Source organism: Geotrypetes seraphini, chromosome 5 (genome assembly GCF_902459505.1).
Source record: "Geotrypetes seraphini chromosome 5, aGeoSer1.1, whole genome shotgun sequence".
Classification (NCBI taxonomy): Eukaryota; Metazoa; Chordata; class Amphibia; order Gymnophiona; family Dermophiidae; genus Geotrypetes; species Geotrypetes seraphini.
In genome coordinates this window covers 180,968,313-180,986,796 of record NC_047088.1, presented here as the reverse complement: position 1 = coordinate 180,986,796, position 18,484 = coordinate 180,968,313, and the positions used below count along the sequence as shown (strand labels likewise).

Below are 18,484 nucleotides of genomic sequence, written 5' to 3'. Positions count from 1 at the left end.
TGAAACATGATAGGACCTATATTTACAACCGGTGATCCTTGGATAGGCAAATAAATTACAATTTCTGGTTATACTTGTAGGGCTATATAGCACGAAATGAGGTGAAAGACAGGTAGGAGCTATTCCCCAAACCAACTTAAAGCAAATGCAAGAGAACTTAAATATTACTCGTGCCTCCATTGGCAACCAGTGCAGCAGTTTATAGTAGGGACTAACATGATCGCTTTTCTTCAGTCCAAATATCAGTCCTGAATTGGCTTCTACTACTGTCAGTTTTGGGCAGTTGATATTCTTCTATTCCATGATGCTAATCCATTCAATCCTGATATTTCTAATCTAGATGCTTGCTTATATTCCATTGCACGCTGATTAAAAGAACACCTCCTGTACATGATACTGTACATGTGTTTCATCAAGCTACAAAATTGTGAAAAAAAACCCCAATAGCCTACTGGCTGACTGGTAATTTGCCTCAACCGTCCTCTGACCAAAGCATCCCCATTAGAGTCTTTCCAATAGGTAGGCATAATCTTTGATTCTAAACTCTCTGATCATTTCACAAGTAGTCTCGGTTTGTAAATCTGGCTTTTATGTTTTAAGACAACTCCATACAGCTAGTACTTTGATCATGATTCCTTTCATTCGCTTATCCTCTTATTACTCATTTCTAAAACTGACTACTGCAATAGTGTTTATTTTGGAGTTCCAAAATCCACGTTGAAAAGATTACAATCTCTTCAAAACACAGCCATTTGATTGCTGTGCTCTTCCAGTCCCTCATTTTGTATCACTCCGCTTTTTAGACAACATGATTGGCTCCCAATTGCATTCCGTATCAAATTTAAAATTCTCCTCCTTACCTTCAAAGTGTTTAGGTTTGGCAGTTCTCAATGTTTGAACTCTCTAACCATTCCTTACATCCTTACTCATGTCCTGAGATCCCTGAATGATCATCGCCCTGTATTACCCAGTCCTAGATTTGCTCATTTTGTTCTTTCTATTGCAATGCTCCTTTTCTCTGGAATAGCATGCCCCTAAACACCCAATGTGAATTGTCACTTAAGCGCGTCAAAACAAGCTTTTTCAGCAAGCTTACCCTCCTTTATTTATCTCCATTATCTGGGATCCATGACGCACCAGCCTCTGTTTTTCTTGCCTATCTCTCCATCATGTTGTGAAGTATAAATGAATGTCTTTCCTATCTTAAAAAAATGGAGTTCTTTTCACTGCTGGTATCTTAGTTTGTAAACCGTCTTAGCCCTGCGAGTCAAATTTGTGCGGTTTAGTAAATGACTACTAAATAAATAATAGAGAGTTCTTTGAAAGGGATTCACTAATAAAGACACATAGAAAGAACATTCCTAAAATGCAAATTGATGAGACAAAACCCCCAGTGGTCTTTATCTTTAAGGTGCTTGTTGTGCTCTGGTCCTGACTAACACATTGAGGCCTGCTTTATACAGAATGTAGAGATTGGAATTGAGATGTCCAGGTTGGGATGCGAGAAATTCTGGTGGTATTTTAGAAAGAGTGCATATATACTTGTTAACAGTGGGAACGGCCATTTTAGAAATCTCTATGTTGTGAAAACAATGGAGGAAACGCAACAATTTACATGTATAAGTTGGCATTTCACAACTTAGTGTAGAAATGTTTGCCCTTACACTTGTATATGAGCCATTTTGCAAACCTATACTTATAAATGGTGCTCATTAACTACAGAGGCCATAATCTTTATTTGTTTTCCATTTGGAAGAGCAAATAAATAACAAGGATGAAGGAGGATCAGATCTTTAATCCCTCCTGTAAAGAGCTGGCCAAAATAAGAGCTTTTTTATAAATATATACATGCCAGAATGCAGCCAGAATCCCAGCACTGACATAGTAGATCATCGATGCCTTCCCTTTATGAAATGGGGACTGCACATGTCGATTTTTGACTTGCCCAGGAAACACCCAAACCACATTGTGGACATCCATATGTAAATTGAGCCCTTTCTAAAACTGCTGTGAACACACGGATGTCATTTCCACGTGTAAATGCCAAAATGTTCATGTGGAAATTTTGAATAAGGTTTCTAAAATAACTCTCTGATGAAAGAACCTGAGCTATCTTTTTCATGGACAGATTTCGCAATAAATGGTTATAGGATATTAGAATTACCCAACCCCCCCTCCCCTTTATGAAGCTGGCTGATACCGCTGTGTCCAGTGATAAAAACGCCTAGCATGGCTTCGAAAAAAAAAAAAAAAATAGGGGGGGCAGGGGGTTAGCCCTCTAAAAGCAATTCTGTAAACAGGCACCTAAAATTACATGCAGATATATGTCAAGTTTATAGAATACTGTTCAATAACTGTAGAATTGGTGTTAAAAAGCACAAATCACGCTTGTACGAGCTAAGTACTATTTTATAAAATTGGTGCCTAAGTCCCTTATCACCTGACTGCAAGGGAGCATACATATAGAAGTCGCACCTAACGAAATTTGCAATTTATAGAATACCATCAGGCAGCGCATTCCAAAGCTTGGCAACTGCTACAGACAGCATGTTTGCCCCATCTTACCCTCCAAATTCAACTTCATACCATTTTCAAATCTCAAACATTTTCTGGGTTGATAGATTTCAAAAAACTCCTTTAGTGCCCTTGGGGAAAACGTGATGTAAGATTTGCTGTATGATTGAGAGAATCTTAAACTGCCAATTTATAGAATTGCCCCCATGTGTTTAGAAAAATAAAGAGTGATCAAAGTGGCAAGGAAAATAGCTTTTCAGTAATATTATAGGCTACAGGTATAGCATTTCACTTTCTGCCACTGTTATCGCAAGTCCAAATTACTGACATTCAGATTAAATAAAAGAACTTGATGAAAAAAATGCCTTTTTTTTAAATGAGGTTGTTAGCATAATTTTAAAGAACAAAATAAACAAGCAGGTATTGTGAAGAGATATCAACGCCTGTTGAAAGGGGTTTTCTGTTTCTCTTTGGATTGTGAAGACAGTAGGAAACCACAGGCAAGCACTGTGCAATCCAGTAAACAAACAAGAAGAATAATTTACATTGAGACCGATGCAGAAAGTTACCTCGAGCAGAAGCTCATGGTTGACGAGCGGTCTACGTTCCAGCATTGACGTTAACTCACTTGGTAGACATCAGCGCACAACATATTAAAATGTATGGTAAGGAGGTTTTTTTTAGTAATCCACAGTGAAGTAAAGATGTTTGGAGCCGTGTGCTGATGTCTACCGTGCAAACATAATGCCAAAAAATACCACCAGTTCAGAGGTGGCATTCATGAAGGGGCTTATTTTAACTAAACTGACCCATTAGCTTTCTGCATGACCCCCCTCCTCCATATGACTGAACCTATAATCCAACTTGACAAGGTAGCTGACTCCCCCTGGGCAAGCCTTGGTAGTCTAGTATACCTCTTCTCCTCTCTGAACCCTCTAAATCCACCCACACATCCCAAGGAGATGCAGGAGCAATGCCCATTTACTCCTGCTTCCAGCATTACCATGATCCCAAATGGTGGCACCTAGCTGGTAGGGGTCTACCAAATAAGGCATTGCAATCAGTACAGTACAAAGCCTTATTTGGTAGCCTTGACACCTAGCAGTATGTCACAGCTCAGCACTAGGGTTGTGACTTGCACTGGCATTTTGCATCATGGCACCTGAGACAAGAGTGGTGATTGCTCCTGCCTTTCCAGTCTAGACTGTGTGTATGGGGGGAGGGGGGTAAGGAAGGAGAGAGGATACACTAGACCAACGGGGATACTTTTTAAAAAATGTCAGGGTGAGGAATTAGGGTTTGGAGCCCAGGAGACTTACTTGTCAAGGGGAGGGGTGTTGGCTTGAGTTGGATCAAGTCAGTCAGGTCAAATCAAGGATGGGGGAGCCATTAAGCGCAGGGAAGATGCAAACCCTCTAATACTTCTTTCTAATATCCCCCTTCCTTTCATTGTGTTAGCCAATCACTGCTCATGCACTGACAGAAAAGGGCACAATTTGGCAATGAGTTGTGGATTACTGCCACTGTTCTTACATGGCAGTAACTTGCATTCTCATTGCTTATTGCAGTGGTTCTTAAACCTGTCCTAAGTAATCCCCAGCCAGTTGGGTTTTCAAGATATCCCTAATGAATATGCATGAGGTAGATTTGCATGCATGTCACCTCTTATATGCAAATCTGTCTCATGCATATTCATTAGGGATATCTTGAAAACCAGACTGGCTGGGGATCACCCAGGACAGGTTTTCGAACCACTGGCATAACGCACTCCACAATATTTTTCCCTCACTAATTTCACAGTAGAAGCCGCTCACTGAGCTAGCGCTACTGCCTGGCTTTCTGTTTTGACCCCCACTGTCAATAAACTAGCAAACAAGACCTTGTTTCTTTTCATTTTATGCATAAATGTTTTGCTTTTGTACGCAGAATGAATATTGCAGTGCACAGAGGATCCCCATAAGTTTAAAGCATGGCAGAAGCTAGATTTTTCAATAGTGTGAACCTGGACTAAACCTTAGTATTTCTTGATTGTCATAGATTTGTTTCTTGCCTTGGAGTGTTAAGCAAGCCAGAGCAACGTTCTTTAAAGATTTCGCTTTGGTAACACAATACTGTACTATAATAAAATATCTATTACTCAAGAGCCATTTACCAGACTTCATCAGATTTGATCTTTGTGAGGAAGCATGGGGGCTTGGACTATGAAATGTTTATGACAACTAACCATTGCCAGAAATATTGGATTTTACTGTTCTTTCCTCCTCCTTCTGTCTTCGTTCATAAAGCAGCTGCTCTGTTTGGGAGAATCCTTTTTTTCTGGTCATTGTGCTATCTGCATTGCGCTGTCTGTTCATTCACTATCTAAACATTGTAGGCTCGAAGGGAATTGAAACACTTGAAGGAAGAGGCTAGGCGTAAGCATGCAGTTGCTGTTATTTGGGCTTACTGGCTTGGACTGAAGGTACTTTCTTATCCCCCTCCTATGTGTGAAAAATCAGTAGCGTGTCTACTAAAATTCAGTCACATTTTCAATTGTGTAGATTTCCAAATTTTCCTTGTGCCTTTCACAAAATAGTTGATTTTGTCATGGAACTTTTTATAAGCAAACCCTTCCTATATTAAAATGTTTTTATCCATGTAAGAATTACTTTACAAAAATGAGACATTTTGTTTCTGTATAAGACGCTGCTATATCGTTTCCAGATTTATGTGTCCATAGCTTTTAAAATGAATTTTCAAAAGGTTTAGGCTCCTAGCTTTAAGAGGAAGGTAACTAAATGGCTTCTTTGAAAACTGATTATGACTGAGCACCTAATTTTGAAAAATGTAAAGACTGTGGCCTACAGGGTAGAGTTAAGGTGGGGCTAAAGATTAGGTGCTTGCTAAGCACTGTTTTTTTAGCATTAGGCACCTGTGTCCACCTAACCTGTGGCCCTATTGGCTAAAAGTTTTCATTTAGAAACATGATGGGAGAAAGGCTTTGGTAAATAAAACTGGGAAAATGAATAACAGGCACGAATGTAGGGTCTAAAGATTTAGATTCCTAAATTATTTAGGATAATTTTTAACTGAAAACACAGGGTCCTAAATTCAGCTGACAAGCCCCTTCCATTTGGGATCCTGATGTTCCAAGAACTATTTAGGGACTGAGATATACACATCTCCCTAATTATTTGCGGGGGATAGGGGCAGAGCCGGACCGCGAATAGGGAAATACCATGAATATCCGGCTCTGACCCACCCTCACCTCCTCCCGCCTTCCCCCAGCATCCCGGCCTTACCTGGTTGTCTAGTGGGCTTTTGGGGCAGGAGCGATCTTCCTACACTCCTGCCCCATGTAGATCGCCAATAGGAAATGGCTGTGGGGAGTTCCCGTAGTCTCTCCTATTGGCGATCTACACGGGGCAGGAGCGTAGGAAGATCGCTCCTGCCCCAAAAGCCCGCTAGACCACCAGGTAAGGCCGGGATGTTGGGGGGAAGGCTATAATATGGGTTTATTTTTTTCCCCCTCCCCCCAAAAAATCACAATTATGTGAAATCACGAGTGCGGAAACCGCGAATGGGGAGGGGGAAGTGTATACCATATATATTTTTTAACTGAAACTAATGTGATGGGATAAATACACAAAGAGCTGGCCATCAACACTTTTTATAAACCTGAATGCACAAGGAGCAGCTGTAAATCCTGATGTTTTAGTTTAGTTTATTTGCTTATAATCCGATTTTCCAAAGCGGAGTTCAACAAAACATGCACAATAAAATCAACATACAAGCAAACCAAAAATTGACCCTGGGTACTCCACAGATCCAAGGAACAGACGAAAACAAAAACAACTGTCCAAGATGCTGGCTTTATTGAAGATACAATCTTTTAATCCATATGATAAAATGTCTAGGACCCAAAGAATGGGAATTAAGGACCCAACATGGTCTGTGTTTCGACTACCCTGTCTTCCTCAGGAGTCCCTGAAAAGTCCTAAGACAAAGAAACGTGGATCAAAGGCTAAATCAGTCCTGCTCAAGGGTAAAGGAATGTCACTCAAATTCTTTTTAAATCCCCCGAATGGATCAGCTTATGCTGCCCTATAGTGAGTTGGGGAATGAATTTCTGAGGTCTCACCACAAATGAGTTTTATATTTTGAATGAAAGCTCAGCCTTACCACTCTTTTCAGCATTGATTAATGAATTATTTATGATCTTTGGCAATAGTTATTTCACCCCACATTTTTGCTGTTTATCATTTTTGATTTTTCAGTGGGGGTTTTTTTTTTTTTTTTCTTTTTTGATTTTGTGTTTGACCCACCGAAGGAAGTCATTCAAAATCAGAATGGAAAGATGTGCCGAGGAGAGCTCACAAAAATGTGACCCCTTTACTCCATTGAGAAAACGAGAGTACTGGTCCCACACACGCAAGCTGGGTAGAAGGCACTCATGCATGTATAGTGAAATGCTGGTAAAGGCTTCTTAAATCTATAGAATACTGGGCTCTGTCAGATGACATTATCCATATACGAGTAGTAATGTCATGCTTGTCCTCAAAGAATAACCATCATAAGTCTTTCTGAATTCTCTGAATGTGTTAAGTATTCTCAGTGCTTTTTCTCTAGGGAAAAAAAAGTTGATAGTACTCGAACAGGGCCAACCTTAGGGGCCAGGATGACTAACCCTGGCTCTGTCTTTACAATAGCCACAGGACTGCCAAGTTACCCATTTCCAGGAGGGAGATTTTTTTGATTTGTCTTGGTTTTACATTTACATCCCAAAGCAACATGAGATTTCTAATCACTGATTCTATCCATTGATATCAATTCTACAGGTCTCATAGGCATCAGAAGGGGGATGGGAATAATGCATTTTGATAGTCCATCTCTCTGTGATACAATCAAAGCAATTTACATTTATTATATGCAGGTACTTTCTCTTTCCTTAGTAGGCTCACAGTGTAAAGGTCATCAGAAATCCAGGACTGGCCTAAAATCTGCTCCTGGAACTGGGTAACTTGGCAGTTCTATAGACATGCCCTTATTGCCAGGCACACTGCATTCAAAAAGACAGCATTGCAAATATTACACCAGTCCCTATTCCAGATGTGCTATTACCAGACCTTTTCATTTTCCCTACTCTTGGTCACTCCTTTGGAACTCTGGGATCTTGGATGTTTTACCTCATGCTTCACTTTTTAATGTAATTTGTAGTAGTGAAGTTTTTTCAGGATGAGCACAGAGCAAAACCTTTTGGTTCATTTTCAATTTGTATGGGCTTTTTTCTCAATTATCAGACTTTTTTTCATTTTGTATCACACATTTGTTTTAAGGTCCATAAGACCTTTTAACACATGCTAAATCTACTTAGATCACGTTGTTAAATCAGTTTAGATGTGCAGTGGCGAATGCCCATCCCTGAGTTTTCCTAATTGGAATAATATTGTTTGCCCTCTGTAGCCATTGTCATAAAGTTATTTCAATGAAAGTTTTTTTTTTGCCTTGCTGATGATATCATGAAATCATTAACAAACAGGATAAAACCAGATTTAAAAGCTGTTTTCTTGGGTTTTTAGGATATCTCTAATGAATATGCATGAGGCAGATTTGCTTGCTTGTCATCGCTATTATATGCAAATCTGCCTTAATCATTAGGAATATCTTGAAAATCCGACTGGCTGGGGGTCCCCCACGACAGGCTTAAGAACCACTATTCTAGGCAAATGCAGTATATGTTGGAAATCATACAGCAGCCTCATCTATGGAATGAAAGCATCTCATTTTTATTTAGAAAGTATGACCCAGATTCTATAAATGATGCCTAAAGTTAAGTGCACAGATCAGCGCACCTAGGCATACAGCTTAAAAGGCTTAATTGGCACCAATAATTAGCACCTATAATTGACATAAATTTCATTAAATTGGATGCTGGGCACCTAACTTGGTAGATGTCAAGTCCAAGGCGTCTATCATAAAGTAGGCGTGGTTAGGGGGTGGATTGGGGCCTGTTTTTCATGTAGGTGCCTGTTATGAACTTAGGCACACTCATTTAGGCCGAGAAGTCTCTGGCATAAATAGGGTGCACCTAAGGTTAGGACTCCTATAGATGCCTAAGCCCACTTTAGGCACGTTCTATAAGGTGTGCCTAGCTGTTATAGAATCACATCTGAGCGCCAGACTACTCAGTGCCTAAGTTTTAGGCACCATTTGTAGAATTGGAGCCTGTATGTGCATGCTGTGAGAAAAGTGTATCATCAGGCAAAAGATACGGTAAATGTGAACATTTAAGACTTGTGAAAAGGTGAAATGACACTGGCATGGGACTCAAATATGGAGCTAAAGAATTCAGCTATGCTTTACTCCCTTCACCCAGCTATCAGGTATAGTGCTTACTTTATGATATAGAAATGCTACCTGAGTTCCATGGCAAAACTCATCTATATGTGTAATAATTCCTTAACAAGACAGACAAGTATGCAACTTGCTTCCTGGTTAGACCTGACCACCAAAACCCTAAACGATGCCTGGCTTTAATCACCTTGCAAATGTGTTTCATGTATTTCATGTTTGAATGCATGAGACATATCAGAGAGCCATAACTAATTTTGCCGCTTTCACTTTGCTTTTTAATGCTGGCACTGTAACCAAAGAACACGCTCTAGAAACTTGTCTTTTTATTTTCATTGTGCTGATGAAAGAAAAATAGTATGAGAGATGGTAAAAGATGACACGTTTTAAAGCTGGAGACTTTGTACAGACTTTGAACACTTCCTTTGTTCGTAGTTAACAATGGTGGCCCTGAAATGCCATTGTCTTTGTTCACCTACTGTATGTAATAGAGTGACTAATTCATGATCATGTTTACAAGGAGAACCAGTGAAATCTCGGGCAGACAATTTGCCATTTTGTTCAACAAAGGAGTTCCATTCTTTGTCCTTTGGTTGTGTGTGGCCGTGATGGCATGCAGGGGTTATTAATCAGTTTCTGCTGACATCTTCATGGAGATGCTGGTTGCTTGCTAATTACAAGGAAAAACAGTAACCTTTTAGTGAAGTACTACACACCTACTGTTCCCTTGGCTTGTTAAAGGTAATGTAGTTCCATTTTCTACTTCAAGCCTCATTTTGCATAGGATGTTGAGGTAGAAATTAGAACCCCCAAGTTGGGATGTTAACTGTTCCCTCAGCAATTTACAAAAGGCTCTGCCAAAGAGGGAACCTATTGTAAATAAGAATCGTATTGCAGACACTTTCAGGCCACAATGGGGCAGACTCCCTGCCATATCTATAACAGCTCCAAGGTGCATCTGAGCCATTATAGAATAATAGTACAAAGCCATGTTGACACACTGAAATGCAGGTGTGCACACTTACGACAGGCCAGTGGTTGGTGTAAGCTGGCATGCCTAAGTGCACATTGCTCGGTGACATGCCCATGGCCCTTATGCTCTGCCTACTTTTAAGCCCCTGTTGCAGTTATGAGCTGAGCAACTCTGCTATATACATTATAGAATAGCGCCTAACGCTATTGGCGCCCATGACACATTTAAAAGCTACCATTCTGTAACATATAGCAGCAAATTATAGAATTGACCTCCACATGATTAAGTACAACCAATTAAGGAGCTAAGCCCTGATAGGTAAATTTGTGCATTTGGGGAGAGTTCATCAAAGGGTTCTAAGCACATTAGCTTACACAATCATGTTAGGATACACAAATGCATTAGCACGTGCTAACCGCTAAAAACACCCTATGGGCATCTTTAGTGGTTAACATACTTAGTGCCCTTTAGTGAATTCCCCCCCCCCCTTAATGGTGACTAAGCACAATCATCCACTCAATCATTCTTTTCAAGGCGTGGATGAAGTGAGCCAATGTAGCAAAGTGAGTACTTCACAGAAGCTTGAAAATGTTATGAACTATACATGTTTTCCCTTATAAAATGAGAAGTACAGTATATGTATAACTTTTTGACCTGCCCAAAGCATGCCATTTACACTTAAATAGTGACATTCTGAAGTAGCCATTTTTGTATGTATTCAATTGAAACATGTTAATGCCACCGTGTAGCAAAGCATCTAAAATGAGCTCCTTAAACAGATGTGCTGAACTTTATTTTCAGACACAAAACAGAAAAGACCCTTTAGAACATAGGACCCTTAAGAGACACAGAAATAAAGATCAACGTATTAGGTCAGGCTCGGCAACCTTTTTAAAGCAGAGAGACATTTTATCCTAAATGTTTGACCCAAGATTTACAGAGCCGCAATGGGTAGAGAAGGGGGTTTGAGATATTTCATTCGGCTGCCTTCAAAAATGGCTGCTGTGACCTTTCATATCTGCTCACGGCTTTTCCTGTGGTATCAAGAACTGCCACGAGAGGTCGCGGCAACCACATAGAAGGCAGCTTCAAGGAGGCAGGAGTGAAAGAGCCATGCTCCTGTCACAAAGACCCTCACTGGATCACTAGGTACTTCAGTAAGTTTTTTTTTTTGGGGGGGGGCATGGCAGAAGAGCCCCAGCTACATGGGTGAAAACCTGGTTTGTCCAGATTGGTGCCACATCCAAGTTGCTTGATTGACATTTCAGCTATCTTGATGCATCATTCTGAAAAAAAGCCACAGCGAGATGGCTGGAATGCTGCTCTAGCAAATTCAGACACAGCACTATGCTGTGGACAGCTGCAAGAACCATGATACTAGTCACAGACAGAAGCCTACAAGAGCACAGGTGAAAACCTGTTTACTTGACCAATACATCTGAGGCTAGATTTCAAGATCTGAAAACTCAGTCAGTCAAAGCAATTGATGTAGAAGTGTGAAAAACAAGTCATAAATGTCCCAAGCTAATCCAATGAAAAGTCATCATTCGGATTTTTATTTCTCAGTTGTTTCCTAGATATTAAGAGGTTTTGAAAGTTGTATTTTGTCAATTAAAAAATTCAAGTAAAAGGCATAATCAGATTAACAAAATATGGGTTTTCAATGAGGCTAGTAGACAGGTGCTGTTTTTTCTGTTAAACCAATTTCTCCTAATGTTAATTAATCTTTTCCTATTTCAATGTATTTGAACAAAGCTAGATTTGCATACGGGATGCTTATAATACTCATAAATCATTCACATTCAGTAACATGTCTTTAGTATTTTGAAATCTCTTGTTTCTAAGAATCATAGAATCTGGTTAATTTAAGCCCAATTTAAATTCCTGATGGGGTAATTTTATAATGATGCCAATGTGAAATGCCTAAAACAGCACCTGTTTTGTGCTTATTTTATGAAGCCAAACAAAGAACAATCCAACAAGTCTGCAGTAAAAGGCGAATACCAAAAACAAGAAAAAACTGCAGAATAGAATGTACAAGGTACAGGAATCTTTATAAAAAAAACCATACAAAATTGTAATCCTTAAAAAATAGCTCTCATATACATGGAATACGCACCCACTTTCGGCAGCTGGACTCACCCTGTGCGGCAGCTCAGTAGTAGAATTTCCTGCCTCTGATTTGACAATTTTCATGATTTTATCACTACGTTGTTTTCTGCATCACTCTCTACATGTGATATATTGGATATCCCGGACCTCTGAGGAAGGAGTGTTTCTCCTACACACAGAGCGTGTTGGGTCTGTATCCCATGTATATGAGAGCTATTTTTTAAGGATTACAACTTTGTATGTTTTTTTTAATAAAGATTCCTGTAACTTATACATTCTATTCTGCAGTTTTTTTTTCTTGTTTTTTTTTATTTTCTGAAGCCAACATAGGCGCCTAGATACTTTTATGAAAGAGGCACACAGAATTATCCACAGAGGCATACAAATATTCATGGCCAAATTTATACCTGCTCCAAAGAAGAGGTTATTTGTGTGCAGGTGATCTATATGTGTATATCACAATTTCCCCCCACCCCCCCCCCTTTCTATTCAAAAGGCATTTACAGAAATGCCGACACACTGCATGCATGTAAGTCAGAGGTTCTCAATGCAATCCTCTGGACACACCGAGCCACTCAGGTTTCCAGGATACCCCCAATAAATATGCATGAGATAGGTCTGTATACAGTGGAGGTAGTATACAGTATGTTAGTCTCCCTAATATCAAAGGTGCAACAACTACATTCTCGAAACAAATTTGCTATTCTGTTACAATTCGACCTCTCTGCTGCTTTTGATGTCGTCCACCACGACATACTACTTTATCAACTTTCCGAGATAGGAATTGATTCCACCGTTCTTAATTGGTTTTCAAACTTCCTTCGCTCTCGCTCCTACACTGTCAACTCTAATGGCACCATGTCCACTCCTTGGTCTCCTTCTTGCGGTGTCCCTCAGGGATCACCCCTTTCCCCTATTCTTTTTAATATCTATATGTCCTCATTGAAGCTCTTCCAGCTTTCCCCCCTTGAAACAATCTACACATATGCCGACGATATCCTTGTCCTTCTTGAAACAGACCAGAACCTCACCAACCTCCACAATAACATAACATCCTGCATAATGAGACTCCACTCCTGGTCCCTCTCGGTACAGATGAAACTAAATGAATCAAAAACAAAATTACTCTGGCTCGGCCCAAAGTTAGAACACCTGCCCAACCTCTTCGCACTGCCCTCAGGCACTGCCTTACACCTTGAGTTCTCAAGCAAGGTTCTTGGCATCATTATCGATTCCTCTCTCTCTCTCAACGACCACCTCAACTCCTTGACAAAATCATGCTTTTTCAGCCTCCACATGCTAAGGAAAGCAAGACCCTTCTTCCTCCAAAAACATTTTGCCGTCCTTGTCTAATCCATCATCCTCTCCAAACTTGACTATTGTAATGCCATTTACCTATGCTTAACAAAAAAAAAGCCTCCAAAGACTCCAGCTTATTCAGAACACGGCAGCCAAGCTGATTTTTGCAAAACATAAATCTGACCACGTCTCCCCACTCCTGGCCAATCTTCATTGGCTCCCAGTGATTTCCAGAGTCCAATTCAAATGCTCTTGCCTGGCTTTTAAGATTATTCACGGCATCCTTCCTTCCCTAATCCCACTTTCTTTCAACTCCTCATGCCCTGACTCCACCAGGACCGCCCATAAATTAAAACTATCCTTCCCCTCCCTATATAGTATTCTCCACGCAGGTAAACTGGGAAAATCACTTCTTTTCAAAATCATAGGTCTCTGGAATGACCTTACTATCCCGCTGCGGAACCTGAGCTCCCTCCATTTATTCTGCAAGCAACTAAAAACCTGGCTCTTCTCTAACATGTAATTTCTTTTCCCTTACTTTTCCACTCGATTTATAAACTTATGTAAACCTTTTCCTACCCTTTCTCATTTTTAAGTTCTTGTAAACCGTGCCGAGCTCTACTTCCGTGGAGATGATGCGGTATATAAACTTAAGGTTTAGTTTAGTTTAGTACAAGCAAATGTATCTCATACAGATTCATTATGGCTATCTTGAAATCTTGACTGGCTGGGTGTGTCCTGAGGACTAGGTTTGGATCCACTAATATAAGTGCATACCATCTTGATGACATGCATTATGTACGTATTTGGCCATGCAATTTTTAAGAGCCGTTTCCATGAGTAAAACATACTTTATATAAGCAAAATCCTTTAATAAAATTAGTCCTTTCGAGGCTGATTCTATAAAGTTAGGCATTTAATTGGCAAAATACCCATAACAGCTTCGATAATTGGTTAAAAAAAATTAATTGTGCGATAGGCACTTATCCAATCCTATAAAAGATGCACTTAGCAGCGCCTAATGCCTAAGTGGGTGTTTCTATGGGTGGAGCGTGAGTTAGGCGCCACTAAGCACGATTCTCCATAAACTTAGGCGCCTGAAATTTAGGCCTTTAAAACCCTCGCCTATATTTCAGACGCCTAAGTTTTTGCATAAGCACCACTAGTGCCTTTTTTAAGCACCGGCCAATTTAGGCGTCATTTATAGAATCAGTCCCTTGGTGAACCCATGCATATTTTAAACATAAGAACATGAGAATAGCCTTACTGGGTCAGACCAATGGTCCATCTATCCCAGTATCCCATCTTCACGGAGGCCAATCCAAGTCACAAGTACCTGGCAAAACCCCAAATAGTAGCGGCATTCTATGCTACTGACCCAGGGCAAGCAGTGGCTGTTTCAACAGCAGACTATGGACTTTTCCTCCAGGAACCTGTCAAAACCTTTCTTAAAACCAGCTAAATTAACCGCTTTTATCAAATCCTCTGGCAATGCATTCTAGAGCTTAACTAGTCTCTGACTGAAAAAATATTTCTCCTATTGGTTTTAAAAGTATTTTCCTGTAACTTCATCGAGTGTCCCCTAGTCTTTGTACCCATTCTACTCCACTCAGGATTTTGTAGACTTCAATCATTTCTCCCCTCAGCCCTCTCTTTTCCAAGCTGGACAGCCCTAACCTCGTTAGTTTTTCTTCTTACTAGAGGAGTTCCAAACTACACCTTTGTGCAGATCATATAAAAGGGGTGGGGATGGGGCACAGTTTTGCATTGTGCCTACTTTTTTCATTTGCATACCTGGACATAAACCCATTTCAACATGCAAAACATACTTTACACGCCAAAAGTGTGCTATAAAATTACCCCAATGTATTCATAATCATTCAGTACTCTAGTTTTCATGGCATTCTTTCTGTTATGAAATTACTTTTCACTCGTCTGGTTTTTTTTTTTTTTCTTTTGCATGCAGTTAGTTTCAACATATAATACATTTTTCATGAAGTGATTTCATTAATACTTTTAGTAATAATAGATGCAAAGATTTAAATAAAGAAATTTTTGTATTTTTGCCATAGTTAACCTATTTCATCCTTCCATTTATTTCCTGAAAATCGCATAAATTCAACTTCATTACTTCAGGAACATGTGGCTACAGTACAGTGGCTAAACAGTATTGCAGCACTGTGTACAATCAACTTCAGCATGCTTCCTCTAAATGCAATTCTTAACTATCTTTATCTGCTTGCATTTTTTTAGGTCCGTAGAGAGTACAGAAAATTTTTCCGGGCAAATGCAGGAAGGAAAATATATGAATTTATAATCCAGAGAATTGTAAGTATAAACATAACTGTTTGTATGGCTTCTAACATACTGTAACTCCATATACAGGGCAATTCTATAACAGAGCTCTTACTGATTAGGAGCCTATTCTGTAAAGGAAGCTAAACACCCACATTCTTTTAGGGAAAATATTTTGAGGACCTGATTAGATCGTGAACCCTTGTGAACCGCACAGACGGCTGTGTCAGTGGGCGGTTTATCAAATGAGAAATAAACTTGGAATGCTACGAGGGGCCGCTGTAAAGTTCTCAGCCCAACCAAGACGAGAATGATGTGGAGCCCTGAAACCTATAAGTTATTCCACTTTGCTTGACACTTTTTTCATTGATATGAAATGAAGCGAAAAGTGTAGGATAACTTGTAAGTTTCATAGCTCCACATCATCCTCTTCCTGGTTGGACTGGGAACTTTTCAGTGGCCCCTAGTAGTGTATGGCATAGGCAAGCCATAGAGCTGATGTAAATGCCTGCACCTAAATATCGAAGATACCTGTAAGTTACGAGTGTAAATTTGAGCCCTGCTTATGCTCATAAGAGCATAAGAATAGCCATACTGGATCAGACCAATGGTCCATCTAACCCAGTATCCAGCTTTAAACAGTGGCCAATTAAAGCATCTAACTTAACCCCCCACCCCCTCTTTTACAAACCGCGGAAGCAGCTGCCGCATGGCAAAAACCACAAAGCCCTTTAAATCCCTATGGGCTTCGAGGCAGTTACTGCAGCAGCCCATGTTATCAGGCTTTTGAAAAAGGGGTTAATTATTTAAAATGCTTAATCAGTGCTGATAATGAGCTTATAATTGGCAAAAATTAATTGGGTAGTAGATGCCTAACTTGGTAGGTACCCAGAAATTTTAGGTAGGTGCCTACTCAAGGCACCTACCAGAAAGAGGGCGTGGTTAGGGGGTGAATCTTGGGCGTGTTTTGTGTGTAGGCATCTAAATTGGACTTAGGTAGGGTTACCAAATGGCTCCATTAAAAGGAAGACAGACTGAGATATTTGGGATTTTACTTCCATTTCTTTCAGTGGAAATAAAACCCTTACTACGGTGTTCCCTCTTTATATTAAGTTCTTGTAAAACTTCTTTATACTAAGTTCCTGTAACCCTTACAATGAAGTTCCTTCTTTATACTAAGCTCCTGTAAACCGTGCCGATCTCTATGATTGTGGAGATGATGCGGTATATAAATTTGGAGAAGCATAATAAAAAAAAAACGTCTAAGTCCCCTGTTGGCCTAAGGCCTTAAACGTTGAAAGTAGAAGCAGGGAAAATGTCCATTATCAAAAAAAACGTCCAAAATGAGTTTTTTTTTAATAATGGCCTACCTCTACGTTTAGCTGTTTAAACGCCCAGACCACCACTACATCTACACTAACACCATATAATCAACCTAAAAAAAGCCTAACTCCCAAACGCCCAAAACAAGAGCTTTTAGGTGAAGGAGGAGCCAGTCCCTCGCCTAAAAGCTGGATTCTGTAACTGGTGTCTGTCAAAAACAACACCGGTTACAGAATCCCCCCCTTACAACGATCCGGACACACTTACACCCAACAATTCTCCCTTTCTATTCCTTCCTCCGCCTCAGCATTTCTTTCCTTCCCTCCATCCTGTGTCCCAGGTTCGTGCTCCCTTTTTCTCTCCCTTCTCTGTCCTAAGTTCATGCCCCCTCTCTCCTTCTGTGTCCAAACATGCTCTCTCCCTCCTTTATCCTAAGTTCATGCCCTCTCTCTTTCCCTTCCTTGGTCCAATGCATACACACACACACACGCTCTCTTCATCCTTTTCTGCCCCCCTCCTGCAAGACTGTACCGGCACCATCCAAATCGGTTGCCTGCTTACTGCCTTCCAGCCACACTTCTGGCTGACCTGCAGTCTTCCTTCCGATGTCAGCTCTGATGTTGGAGGAAAGGCTTCTGGGTCGGCTACAGGTGGCGTGCTGGGAGGGCTGTACACTGCTTTGTAGAGGAGCAAGTGCAGATGGAGGGCAGGAAAAGGAGGCACACCAAGGTATTCGAGCCCCTTGAGCTGCCTCCAACTCCGTGAGATCCCCGTGACCACTAGGGGCATCTCCATGGAATCCTCACAACCCGAGGGGGCATCCCCATGGGATCCCTGTAACCCCAGGGGGATCCCCAGGGTTCCGCGGGATTCCCTGTTCCCGTGCAGCTCTCTAGTAGAAACACAAGGCAGATTATAAACACAGAATGAACAAATAAAAATCAAATAAATATTACAATTACAGGGATTCATAAAAAAACAACGCCAACTTCTTTGCTCATCTCCCGGTCATGCCCTTCGAGTTTCTCTTAGGGTGAGAACATTGCTCATTCTTTTTCCCTCTGTCTAATTCCAGTTAGTGATTTTAGGAGAACTGCATATCAAGAGGGAGATAAGGCATGCATATGGCAGTGAAGCCAAAAATGTGTTATCAGATTCCAAGCTGTGTTTCCAAGGTACACATGGAATCCCAAATGTGTTTCTTTTCCCCCCTCTTAGCTTAGAATAAAGTTATTTTCATTTGCTAAAGTAGATGAAAAACATTCTGTAGAAAATTCCAAATCCTTAATGTTGGTGAATTGGACCTACAGTAACTATGCATCTATGGGTTTTGGAACTCTAAAATAAAGATGGCATTCATTCTTTGATACTTGATGTATCAAATTGAAAGTCAAAAGATTAAAGAACTTAACATAACTTTAAAATATAGCAATCAATACTAAGGACTCCACTCCAGGAATACAATCAAATGGAGACATTAAGGATTCAGAAGCAAAGCTTGGAATCTTTATCCAGGGCAATTATTAGTGAATGAGACATATTGGGTCTGATTTTATAAATGGCGTCTATAACTCCTAGGCACCATTCGGCATGGTTATCAATCAACCACTAGGTGCCATTTATAGAATCGCACCTAGT

General features: G+C 40.3%; 1 protein-coding gene across 9 annotated transcripts in view; it reads left to right on the top strand.

The window, feature by feature from the left end:
* Positions 1–18,484, top strand: part of MYO1B (myosin IB) — a 423,667-nt gene that overhangs the window by 345,606 nt on the left and 59,577 nt on the right. For 5 of the 9 annotated variants that reach the window (XM_033945224.1, XM_033945228.1, XM_033945225.1 and 2 more), the window contains 2 exons: positions 4,889–4,975; positions 15,482–15,556. In XM_033945224.1, coding sequence (XP_033801115.1) covers positions 4,889–4,975; positions 15,482–15,556 — 162 coding nt within the window. The remainder of the gene's footprint in view (positions 1–4,888; positions 4,976–15,481; positions 15,557–18,484) is intronic. The other 4 variants (XM_033945231.1, XM_033945229.1, XM_033945230.1 and 1 more) reach the window with 1 other exon arrangement.